The sequence below is a fragment of the Podarcis cretensis genome, assembly GCF_951804945.1.
Source record: "Podarcis cretensis genome assembly, chromosome: 17".
NCBI classification, from domain to species: domain Eukaryota; kingdom Metazoa; phylum Chordata; class Lepidosauria; order Squamata; family Lacertidae; genus Podarcis; species Podarcis cretensis.
Genome location: NC_137187.1, coordinates 7,167,815 through 7,180,971, shown reverse-complemented (window position 1 = coordinate 7,180,971; position 13,157 = coordinate 7,167,815). Strand labels below are relative to the sequence as shown.

The window sequence follows — 13,157 nt, the reverse complement described above, 5'->3', positions numbered from 1 at the left end:
ACTAATAGTGGTAGTAGAAACAGCAGCAATGATATATTCCTTACCACCCACCCCTGTTAGTGAATAAAAAGTCACTGCTATAGTGTGAGGCCACCCAAAAGGGATTAGAACTACGTACAGTAGATCGGAAGCTTTTTAAACTGCAGGAACCTTCCCACACCCCTTTGTTTGTTGTGAAACCTCTCGGCAGAGTCCCCTGCGTATGGCAAGAGGATCCTGGGGCAAGCTCTAGCATGAATACTCGGCTTGTGTGGGGTGGCAGCCACCCCACTGTTGCCCCATACAAACCGAAAGAGCATCCATGAACACACCCAACACTTCCGCATGGCAGCACGTCAGAAGAATGTTAATGGCTACCAGCCTGTTGCTCCAGCAGTTTTCCCAGTTTGCTCCAGTAGTGCTAGCTAGCTAGCTTCCAGGCACACACTTCAGAATTCTGGTTTTCAGTTTTCAAATCAGCCTTCCCCAGTGTGAAGTTTCAGACTACAGTGGTACCTCGGGTTACAAATGCTTCGGGTTACAAACGCCAACTCCGCCAACCCGGAAGTAGTACCTCAGGTTGAGAACTTTACTTCAGGATGAGAACAGAAATTGCGCGGCGGCAGCAGTGGAAGGCCCTATTAGTGGTACCTCAGGTTAAGAACGGACCTCCGGAACGAATTAAGTTCTTAACCAGAGGTACCACTGTAATAACTCTGTACAGCGGTACCTCGAGTTACAAACGCCTCAGGTTACAAACACTTAAGGCTACAAACTCCGCCAACCTGGAAGAGTTACCTCGAGTTGAGAACTTTGCCTCGGCATGAGAACGGAAATAGTGTGCTGGCGGCGCAGCAGCAGCTAGAGGACCCATTAGCGAAAGCACGCCTCTAGTTAAGAACAGTTTCAGGTTAAGAACGGACCTCTGGAACGAATTAAGTTCGTAACTAGAGGTACCACTGTACAACTCTCAGTGGTCCTAGCCAGCCGCAGCCCTATCATTGTCTCTCAGCAAAGGCTTGCCCCTCCATTGACTGCAACCTTCCACTGAGGACTGACTTCGAAATTCTTTAACAGCTCAAACAGTACTGGCATTAACTTCAACAGGACCTCTTCCACAGTGGGCTCTGAAATTAAGATAATGTGGCAACCCAGCAAGTATTATTTCCAGTGTTGGAGTTCCACCATTGCAGGATGATGATCTGATATTCAAATTCCAGACTTATTCCCTTCCATTAATTTCAGGCAGGGAAAGAAATAATTAGCAGCAGGATGTGTAACTCTTGTGCAAGCTGGCTAGAAAGGGGATGCACATTCAAATATGCATCCAGATGTGGATCCCATTAAAAGCAGGAGCTTCCATGTTCAGGGCGACACTGGCTTTCCAGCTGCAATTTCTAAAAGAAAGCGTATCCAAGATACTCTACGGAGTTTCCTAGATACCTGATGTGAGAGGACAAAAAGAGCAGAAAGGTCCAGATTTTGCACATCTGAAACACTGCAGCCGCTGGGGCGGGATATAAATTGGGAAGCTTTAATAAATAAAATGCATGCTAATATTTTCACCAAGGAACTCTGGAAAGGCTTCTGTAGTAGACCATGACTTCTAGAATGCACAAAACACTGTGTTATAGATTAGATCTATTTCCCTCGACCAGAAATGGGGAGCCACCAGCACTCCAGATGTTTTTGGAGTCCCAGCCAAGATGCCCAATGGCCATGGATGATGGCAGCTGGAATCCATTAACATCTGGAAGGTGGTAGGTTCCCTGTTCCTGCCCTGGACAAAAATCACCAGTTATAAAACTACTTGTCTTTCTTTCCACATCAGCAGTACAGTGTTCACAGCTCCAGAAAGGGTCTGCATCTTCACCTCCAGGCCAGTTTGGACATTGCTGTCCTAGACCTATAGGTAATTGCAACATTGGGTAAACATGTAGAAATACTTCTGAACAAAGCAGATGCTTATTGCTTATGCCTCTAGCGTTTGCTTGCTTTGATATGATACCTTCCCTCTGCAAGAGCTCAGCAACATAAATATGTTGCAACCGATAACAGTCCTTTCAACTTTGATCTCTGCCTTACCTCTGCAACCGAGTTTCTTCCTCTATTTACGCATATTTCTATCAAACTTATCGCCATCTGCTTCTCCTTTGCTTTTTTATCTGGTCTGACTCCACGATTGCTGGATACAATTAAGCGATCGTGTGCGCACAGTCCAAATATTTACATCCACTTGAGCCCTCTGAAAACATGTGTGCACATGTTTGTCCCACCCCAAAAAACAGAGCAATGTAAAATGATTGGGGAGGAGGTGGCAGGGTATGAGCCACATAAGCTCAGTGCCTGAGCAGATGTTTTGTATCAGGCATAGGCAAACTCGGCCCTCCAGATGTTTTGGGACTACAACTCCCATCATCCCTAGCGAACAGGACCAGGGGTCAGGGATGATGGGAGTTGTAGTCCCAAAACATCTGGAGGGCCGAGTTTGCCTATGCCTGCTTTGTATGCAGAAAGACCCGGATTCAATCTCCTACGGAAGGATCTCAAGGGAAACCTTGCAGGCAACTCTAGAAAGGCTGTCAGTCACAGCACTGAGCATCAGGTGCCATGTGCAGTTAAAAAGGTAAAGGGACCCCTGACCGTTAGGTCCAGTCGTTACCGACTCTGGGGTTGTGGCGCTCATCTCGCTTTATTGGCCGAGGGAGCCGGCGTACAGCTTCCGGGTCATGTGGCCAGCATGACGAAGCCGCTTCTGGCAAACCAGAGCAGCGCACGGAAACGCCGTTTACCTTCCCGCTGGAGTGGTACCTATTTATCTACTTGCACTTTGACGTGCTTTCAAACTGCTAGGTTGGCAGGAGCAGGGACCGAACAATGGGAGCTCACCCCATCACGGGGATTCGAACCACCGACCTTCTGATCGGCAAGTCCTAGGCTCTGTGGTTTAACCCACAGCGCCACCCGCGTCCCTTCCATGTGCAGTTACAGGAGGATTATTGGGCAAGAAATACAGGGCACATTCTCCGATCACAGAGGATGGTGATAAAGCCTCTACTCCTCCCAGAGGGGAGGGGTTGTGAACAGGAGCAGCCTCCTGCAGGGGCAGGGAGCCTGATTGGTTCTGCTGCCGTGGCCAAGCCTCCCAGCCGACCAATAGGGTGGGCGGTAGGCGGGGCTAAATGTGTTTAAACAGCCACGGCAGCCCTCTTCTCTCAGTCTGTTCCTGCTTTCTTCAGATCTCCTGCCCTCCCTCCCTCTTAGGTCAGCTTCTTTTTGCATATTGACCTTGCTATGGACTTCGGTTGGTTGCTTTGGTTGCCCAAGGGGCCTGGTAGGACTTTTTTTATCCATTTGGCAAATTGGCACCAGCCTCTTGGTTTTTTCGCCTACCTCGTAGCAATTCGTCACAACTTTCTGGTATTGGCGGTTAGGCATTGGAATATGTGTGCTATGTTGGAGGATTGGGTATGCACCATCATCTACCCCTCCTCTTTTGGGTATTCCGTTACAGGAATCCGGCAGTCGCGGATCCTGTCCGATGCCCTGCTGGTGGCTAGGGCCATGGCACGACCCCCGGTGACGTCATGGGGGAGCTTCCAGTTGTATTTGCATCAACAAGCTCCTCCCATTGGCTGTTAACCCTGATATGACTCCTGGCTGTGTGGGGTGGAGTCTTGTATTGCTGTTTCATCCAATGCCTAAGCCAATACTACTCACATGCTGTAACCAATAAAACTTGTGGCCTAATTTTGCCCGTTAACCTAAAATAATGTGTCTGTGTGTCTTATTATAATCTTATGCGGGTGGAGGGTCCTCAACTCACAAAAGGTCCAGCAAACCCAGAGGTAGAAAGCACAGAGGATGCCTGCGTAGGAACAAAGAGAGTTTAAGAAAAGAACTGAAAACTATTGACATTGCAACACCATTATACAAATCTATGATGCGACAGTTCTGATCACCTCCCCTTCAAAAGGATATTGTAGAGTTGGAAAAGGTTCAGAAAAGGGGATGGAGAGACTCCCCTAAGAGGTAAGGTTGAAGTGTTTGGGAGGTTTTCCTTTAGAGGAAAAGGTGAGTAAGAAACGACACGATAAAAGTTCATAATTCTATGTATGGCCTGCAGAAAGCAGGCAGAGAAAGGTTCTGGTCCAACGCTGGTGATCATGAACATACAATAAAATTGAACGTTGGTAGATTCGGGGCGAATGAAAGAAAGGACTTCTTCATGCAGCACACAGTGAACCTATGGAACTCACTGCCACAGGAGGCAGTGGTGGCCAACGACTTTGATGGCTTTTTGAAAAGATGAAACAAATTCATGGAGGCTGTCAATGGCTACCAGCCATGATGGCTGTTCTCTGCCTCTATGGTCAGAGGCTGCAATGCTTATGAATAACACTTGCTGGAAATTGCAGGAGGGGAGAATGCTCTTTTGTTTAGGTCCTGCTTTCCCACTAGTATCTGGGTGGCCACTGAGAGAACAGGATGTTCTTCTTATGTTCTAAGGACCTCAGAGGTGCACTGGAAATGTTCTGTTTAGCCCAATGTATTTTGAGGCCCATGACTCTGAAAGGGAAATTAAATGCAACCCGCTTAACAACTCCAAAACTCTTAACTTTAAAAAGCCACATGCACCATGAGAAATGAACATCAAAAACTAAAGTGCAACATACAGTGGTACCTCGGGTTAAGTACTTAATTCATTCCGGAGGTCCGTACTTAACCCGAAACTGTTCTTAACCTGAAGCACCACTTTAGCTAATGGGGCCTCCTGCTGCTGCCGCGCCACCGGAGCACGATTTCTGTTCTTATCCTGAAGCAAAGTTCTTAAGCTGAAGCACTATTTCTGGCTTAGTGGAGTCTGTAACCTGAAGCGTATGTAACCTGAAGTGTATGTAACCTGCTGCCCAGGAGGACTCTCCTGTATGTGAGTGTCTGAGGGCCCTGCTCCTTCCTGCCACTCACCATCTGGCCTGGGGCGGGGCCTGAAGCCTCACAGGGACTGCTGTGCTCTGCTGCCCAGGAGGACTCTCCTGCGTGAGTGTATGGGGCCCTGCTCCTTCCTGCCACTTACCACCTGGCCCAGGGCAGGGCCTGACGGGCCTCACTAGGACAGTTGCTGTTACTGCTGGAGGGGTGCAGAGTGCTTTTAAAATGTTTTAAAATTTTTATTTTGAATTTTTTGTATGTGGGGGGTGGGGGGTGGGGGTGGGGTGGATGTTTATTGGGCCTGGGAATTTGTTTGATTTTATGTTTTTGTAATTTTTATTGGTTTTTGTTTGTATTGTTTTATTTGTGTTGTTGTTATTTTTTTAAAAAAAGGTGTTATTTTGTTCTTAAGGGGAGGGGTCAGGGCTGCCGGGGAGTTGGTCCCAGCCAACAAAATGGCTGGGACAGGTTTCACAGGGGGAATGCACTGGGACAACCGATCTCAGTGATCACGGATAGGAGGAGGAGTTACGCTAAGACCAGACCATGTCATTACAGAGGAGGCAGGTTTAGCCGTTGTCTGAGGACTATCCCTGCCTCCGGGTCTGGTCCTGACCGGATGGATACTAGAATCAGCAAGGGATATCCACATGACCTGAAGGTGCTGCTGTGCAATGCCAGGTCAATGATTCATAAGACCACTGGCATCCATGACTTGATCATGGATGGAGGACTTGACCTGGCATGTGTAACAGAGACTTGGTTGGATGAAGCAGATGGGCCTGTCCTTGCCGCTGCTTGTCCACCAGGTTTCTCTTACGCACAGCAACCCAGGTCATGTGGGCGGGGAGGGGGGGTTGCAGTGATTTTTAGGAAGTCATTAGTTTGCACCAAGCGTCCTATTGGGAAGACCCAATTTTCCGAGTGCATGTTCTGGAAGTTGGGCAATAGGGGCAGTACAGGATTCCTTTTGGTGTACCGACCTCCCCGCTGCACCAAGGATTCCCTGCCCGAGCTGCTTCAGGTCGTGGCGGATGTTCTCCTGGAGACACCTAGCTTGGTCGTCCTAGGGGATTTTAACATCCATGCCGACACGACCTTACAAGGGGCCGCTCGGGACTTCGTGGAAAGCATGGCCTCCATGGGGCTGTCCCTGAATAAGTCTGGCCCAACCCATAGCCGCGGACATGCCTTGGACCTGGTGTTTACCTCTATGGATGTTGGTGATCTGACACTAACTAAAAGCGAAACGAAAGAAGTGCCATGGTCAGATCACTTCCTGGTGCAACTGGACTTCTCTGTGACCCATCCCCTCTGCAGGGAGGTGGGACCGATTCGGATGGTCCGCCCCCGCCACTTAATGGATCCAAATGGTTTCCAGAGAGTGGTAGGGGATGCTTTATCCCATGTTGATGGCCTTTCAGCCGATTCCCTGGTGGCCCGCTGGAATGTGGAGTTAACCAGGGCTATTGACTGTTTGGCTCCGAAGCGCCCTCTCCGATTGCATGGAGCCCGGAGAGCCCCGTGGTTTTCCACGGATCTGAGGGCAATGAAACAATCGTTGAGACGGCTAGAGCGCCGGGTGGCGGATAACTCATTCCGAATCTGACCGGACACAGGTTAGAGCTCAACGTCGAGCCTACCAAGTGGCGATAGCGACGGCGAAGAAGACTTTCTTCACCGCCTCTATTGCATCTGCAGAAAACAGCAGCAGGAGACTCTTTCAGGTGGTTCACAATTTAGCGGAACCACCTGTAACATCGGGGCCCAGTACGGGCCATATGTTCTCCTGCAATGATTTTGCAAATTTTTTTGCAGATAAAATCGCTCAGATTCGGGAAGAAGTAGACTCCACCGTGGGAGCAGGGCCGGGGCGGGAGAGTGCTAGAGTCCTGTCTGGTCAAGTTGTGTGGGATCAATTCCAATCTGTTACCTCCGCGGATGTGGACAGGCTGCTTGGACGAGTGAAGCCAACCACCTGTCTCCTGGATCCTTGCCCATCCTGGCTTATAAAAGCTAGCCGGGAAGGACTGGGCGATGGGCTTCGTGGGGTGGTGAATGCTTCCCTCCGTGAGGGAGCCTTCCCAGACCCGCTGAAAGAGGCGGTTATCAAACCGCTTCTTAAAAAACCATCTTTAGATGCGGCCACGATGGCCAATTATTACCCAGTCTCAAACCTTCCATTCTTGGGCAAGGTGATTGAGCGAGTGGTTGCTGAACAACTCCAGGCACGCCTGGAAGAAGCGGACCATTTGGATCCCTTCCAGTCGGGATTCAGGCCTGATCATGGGACTGAAACTGCCTTGGTCGCACTGGTTGATGATCTCCGGCGGGCTAGGGACAAAGGTGAGAGCTGTTTCCTTGTTCTGCTGGATCTCTCAGCGGCGTTTGATACCATCGACCATAACATCCTTCTGGACCGTCTTGAGGGGCTGGGAGCTGGGGGCACTGTCATACAGTGGTTCCACTCCTTCCTCCTGGGCCGTGTTCAGAAAGTGGTGGTGGGGGATGAGTGTTCAGACCCCTGGGCTCTCACTTGTGGGGTGCCTCAGGGTTCTGTCCTCTCCCCCATGCTTTTCAACATTTACATGCAGCCACTGGGAGAGATCATCAGGAGGTTTGGGCTGGGTGTTCATCAGTATGCAGATGATACCCAGCTCTACCTCTCCTTTAAATCAGAACCAGTGAAGTCGGTGAAGGTCCTGTGTGAGTGTCTGGAAGCGGTTGGAGGATGGATGGCGGCTAACAGATTGAAGTTGAATCCTGACAAGACAGAAGTACTGTTTTTGGGGGACAGGAGGCGGGCAGGTGTGGAGGATTCCCTGGTCCTGAATGGGGTAACTGTGCCCCTGAAGGACCAGGTGCGCAGCCTGGGAGTCATTTTGGACTCACAGCTGTCCATGGAGGCACAGGTCAAATCTGTATCCAGGGCAGCTGTTTACCAGCTCCATCTGGTACGTAGGCTGAGACCCTATCTGCCTGCAGACTGTCTCGCCAGAGTGGTACATGCTCTGGTTATCTCCCGCTTGGACTACTGCAATGCGCTCTACGTGGGGCTACCTTTGAAGGTGACCCGGAAACTACAACTAATCCAGAATGCGGCAGCTAGACTGGTGACTGGGAGCGGCCGCCGAGACCATATAACACCGGTCTTGAAAGACCTACATTGGCTCCCAGTACGTTTCCGAGCACAATTCAAAGTGTTGGTGCTGACCTTTAAAGCCCTAAATGGCCTCGGTCCAGTATATCTGAAGGAGCGTCTCCTCCCCCATCGTTCTGCCCGGACACTGAGGTCCAACTCCGAGGGCCTTCTGGCGGTTCCCTCACTGCGAGAGGCCAAGTTACAGGGAACCAGGCAGAGGGCCTTCTCGGTAGTGGCGCCCACCCTGTGGAATGCCCTCCCATCAGATGTCAAAGCGATAAACAACTACCTGACATTCAGAAGACATCTGAAGGCAGCCCTGTTCAGGGAAGTTTTTAATATGTGACATTTTAGTGTATTTTTCATCTTTGTTGGAAGCCGCCCAGAGTGGCTGGGGAAACCCAGCCAGATGGGCGGGGTACAAATAATAAATTATTATTATTATGTATGTATGTAACCCGAGGTACCACTGTATCTGTGTTTTTCAGATATGAGTTATTGATGCTAACTGAATTTTTATATTATTTTACTTTTAGAGAAGGGTTGTAAGAGTGTCGTCTTCTTCATCCAGCCCTGTGCATGAACTGGGGTGGGTCACAGGACTCCCCAGAATCCTTTGCAACACATCAGACATGCAACAGTTCCTCAGCAGATAAGTCAATGTGGAAAGGGTTTCCCTGAAGGCACAACATATGTTTCTCAAAGAAATAAATGTCAAAAGGGAATTAAGAGACCCTTGCCTAAAGCTGCTCCTTGGATCCTGCTCAAGCAGTGATGAAACCGTCCATGACTTCAGATGGTTTCAGAGTTATCTGCATGATTATCACCTTTCGAAGTCATCTGAATCATCAGGGCCAACAGGCCACAAAACTCCCTCTCCTGGGATATAAGCATGTTTTGAAAACTTCAGATTTGAACCTCCAAAGTGCAGGGCTGGGACTGTGAACAGCCCTCTTCAAATATGCCCCTGATTCTAAGGTTTTCCTTAAACTGCAAGAGATTACATGTGCCAGTTTACCATAATACCCAAACCAATTAAATCATTTCTCTCTTACGTTTGCTGGCACAAAAATTATACACAATCATGCGACAGCAGACCTACCCTTAAAAAGCCTGGATGCTCACACCTTTTTTTAAAAAAAAAAAAAAATCCCTGAACAGAGAGCGTCAGTACTGACTCAAGCAGTTAGAAATGCTTTGCATATGACTCAGGTTATTGCCGTACAAACAAGCCCTATTTCCTTAGTGCTTTATCTGAGGGATTAAAATGTCTTTTCTCTTTTACAGATCTGAAAACACAACCACTATCTGTTGCATGCCCTTGACACAATTGCAGGGAGTCACGCTGGCTTTCAGTTGGCCAGATATAAAAAGCGGCTGAGTCACAGGGCAATTTGTCCTCCTAGACAGAAAAGGCCAAGGAATCACTGGCCATATACCATTCTCCCTCACCCTTCCTGTCCCCCTAAGACTGTCTTAAGAGCTGACCAGAGTAACCCTAGCATCTCACGCTCTGTGTGGTCAAAAAGTTCTGAATTCAGACCTATCCAATCACAGTGGGAAGGAAGACAAAACTGGCAACAACTGTAATTTACCCATCACAAAACTAGAACAGTTGCTCAAAGACCTGCTAAGCCTGAAATGTCTAGGTCTGGTTCCCAAGCTGAGATGCAGCACCTTCGTGAAAAGAAATGCCACTTAGAAGCTCTGCTGTTAAACATGGGTCCCCGGGAAAAGAGAGAGGAAAGACAAAGAGTTGAAGTCCTCTCTCTTGCTTAAGGAACGGATGCAGCCAGAGGAGGGCTGGGTCAATAAACAAGCCACACATGTATGCACACACCACACAATAGAGTTTCTAGGTTTGACAGCTGTGTAATAGGTGCTGGGGCTGGAAGTGTCTGGGTGGGTGTAACAGACTTAATAACCGGCACCTACTTTAAGAAAGTGCGCTTGGGAGAAAACTGACATCTCTGCTTTGAATGCTCCACCTCCTCTCACTTGGAAAGAGAGCGAAGAACAATAAAGGGAACTAGTCACTAATGCTCAGAAACTGCCACTGCTAACTGAGCAGCTGTTCCTCACCAATTATGATTGTTTGAATTGTATTTGTTGAAAATATATATACAGTGGTACCTCGGGTTACAAACGCTCCAGGTTACATACGCTTCAGGTTACAGACTCCGCTAACCCAGAAATAGTACCTCGGGTTAAGGACTTTGCTTCAGGATAAGAACAGAAATCGTGCTCCGGCGGCACGGCAGCATCGGGAGGCCCCATTAGCTAAAGTGGTGCTTCAGGTTAAGAACAGTTTCAGACCTCCGGAATGAATTAAGTACTTAACCCAAGGTTAATATATTAAAAATATATTTAAAAACAGGTCCTTAAATACAGAAGTCTCTATTCCAGCACAAAGGCAACAACTGTCACCTGCCTAATGCACACTGCTCCACAGAACTGATGCATGGAAATAGAGGAGTTTAGCTGGGTGACCCAGCATGTGAGATAGAGGATAGTATGCTAGACCTGGGCAGGGAAGGCTATGGCCATAAATTCTGACTCAGCCAGGAGCTTGCAGGATGGGCCTGGGAAAAAGTCACCACCTCTCTGCCTAAGCTACCCAACAGCAATTGTGAAGATCACTTGGGACAAACCATGTCAGTTCCTCAAGGAAAGAGGGTTACTAGACTGATAAAATACAGAGACAGAATATTTCTCCTTCTACACAAAGAGCTTCAAAGAAACCTCACCAAGCAGAGCCCCTTCTTTGAGCAAGTTGGGGTCTTTCTATGTTCAAAAGCCACAATAGGTTATTGGTGTTGTAACTGGTCTGTTATAAGCTGAGAGTCTCTGCATACATTCACTACCAGGCTAATCCTCTCTGTTCATCCCTGTCTGGTCGGTATCACTTTTATGTTCCAGAGTGTGCCTCCATGCCACTGACACTAGATAAGAGTGCAACAGCCAGAGGTGGATGCACAGCGCTGGATCACCCAAGCATGCCAATCATCTGGTGAAAGCCACAACAAGGAGGGCGGATTTACACATACAAATGGGCACCCAACAGAGTTATCACCACGGAATGGTTCTTTCACATCGCCTCAAATGCTCTGCTTCTCAACAGGAGGTCTCCCATCCAGCTGCCATTCAAGAAGAGCAGGGTCACGTATGCAAGTCCCCCTACGACTATGCACGTGCGAATGAGCCATCACTAAACACACCACCCCAGATGGAAGCAGGGGTGCCAACTTGAATGAAACATGCGGGGGAGGGGGGCAGGTGCCCTGCATAATCGATCACGTGACACAGCACACACACACACACAATTGGAATGGCAATGCCCATCAACTTGGGGGGAAGGGGGCTCAAATATTTTATTGGGGCGGCGGAGAAGGCACCTCGGCCCCTAGTTGCTGTTGGTTCCTATGGACGGAAGCTTCCGGGTCACCTCACTCCCCAGGAAGCCCGTTCCCACATTCACCTGCCAATCAACAAGCGCGCCGCGATGGGGGAAGGAATGCACGTGTGAATCAGCGCCAGGTGCGGAGACATCAAGCGCCTCTACCACCCTCGCGAACCAGGCAGACGGGTTTCCACCAGGCTGACAAGCTCACTTACTTTCTCCTTCTTGGTGCCCGAGCCGCCACTGCCGCCGCCGCCGCCCTCCGCTTGCTCGGGGCACTTGTTGAGTTTCTTGCGTCCGCTTCCCGACGGGCTCCAGGTGACGGGGGACCCGCCGCCGCCGCCGCCGCTGCCCTTGCCGCCCTCGCCGCTTTCGATCTTGATCAGCCGGTGCTTGGGCGAGATGTACTTGACGGCGGCGGTGGCGTCGGGCGGCGTGGCCGCTCTCCGCTCGCTGTGGCTGCGGAAGAGCTGCGGCGAAGCGGACGCCACCGCCGGGCTGCTGCCGGTGCCGGTGCCGCCGCCGCCCTCTCCGCCGCAGCACGACGCCGACGAGAAGGGCTTGGGTCCGGCGGCGGCGGCGGCGGCGGGCGGCTCCACCAGCAGCTCCTCGGGGGCGCAGTACTCGGCGCGGCAGAGCGCCCTCAGCTTGCGCAGCGACGAGCCGGGCCCGCTGTAGGGGTCTTCGAAGTCTCGCTCCTTTTGCGCGCGGTAGGCGCGCAGCAGGTCGCTGGTGTCGTGGCGCGGGAAGCAGGGCGACGTGTGGTGGTGGCTGTGATGGTGGCTGTGATGGTGGCTGTGGTGCCCTGCGCCGCCCGCGCCCGCCGTGCCGTTGCGCTTGTCCCGGTAGTCCGGCCTGGGCGGCTGCGGGGGGCTCTTGGTCTTGTTGTTGCCCAGGCTGAAGTACTTATTCAGCCATTTGGCCATGGCGACGAGGGGACACCATGGAGACACCTCGGGAACCGGTCGCCGATCAGGGCTGCGCGCAGCCGCCGCCGCCGCTGCCGCCGCCGCTGCTGCTGCTGCCTCCTCTCTCCGGCTCGGGCTGCGCTCCCTCCATGGGAAGCCGGCGCCACCGCTCCGCCGCCCGCGCCACAAACTTTTCCTCGGCGCGCTCGCCCTGCGCGCCGGGGAAAGCGCCGCGCGTCCTGCTGCCCGAGCTTCGGCTCGCCTCCCGGGCGCCGCTCGCCCAGCCTCCGCGGAACTTTGCCGAGTTGCCACAGCAAGGGCTTGACGCACGCAGGCGCGGCTCCGCCTTGGCCCACCGGCCGCCCTGCCCTCCGCGTCGGGGCTGCCCGAGACTCTCTCTCTGCGCCTTCGCCGCCGTCGCCTGGCGCTCTCTGTCGGTCTGTCTCCCTCGCGCGCGCACGGCGCCCGCTTGCTGCAGCTTGGCCTGCGCTCAGCGCGCACCGGCGGCGGGGAGGCGCCTCTTGCACCGAGAGCCACCCCCCTTCCTCGTGGCGAGGGGAAGAGGCCGGACCAATGAGCTGCCTGGCTGGGTGCGCTTTTTCGCCAGCCAGTGGATTTGCTTCGTTGCTGTTGGAAGGGATTTCCACCACCTCCCTGCCGAAAGGCTGTTGCCCACCCGCTGCCACTGCAGGTCTCCGGGATCTCTCTCTCTCTCTCTCTCTCTCTCTCTCTCTCTCTCTCTCTCTCTCTCTCAGGTGGAATGTAAACCTGCTCTTTTGGCAGTTGTACTCCTGTG

The 13,157-nt window shown here is 51.5% G+C and overlaps 1 protein-coding gene across 1 annotated transcript in view; it reads right to left on the bottom strand.

Annotated features, from left to right (window-relative positions):
• Positions 1–12,823, bottom strand: part of SHB (SH2 domain containing adaptor protein B) — a 168,397-nt gene extending 155,574 nt beyond the window's left edge. Inside the window, exon 1 of the mRNA XM_079959550.1 lies at positions 11,669–12,823. Within this exon, the coding sequence (XP_079815676.1) occupies positions 11,669–12,379 (711 nt within the window). The 5' untranslated portion in view covers positions 12,380–12,823. The remainder of the gene's footprint in view (positions 1–11,668) is intronic.
• Positions 12,824–13,157: the final 334 nt, after the last annotated feature.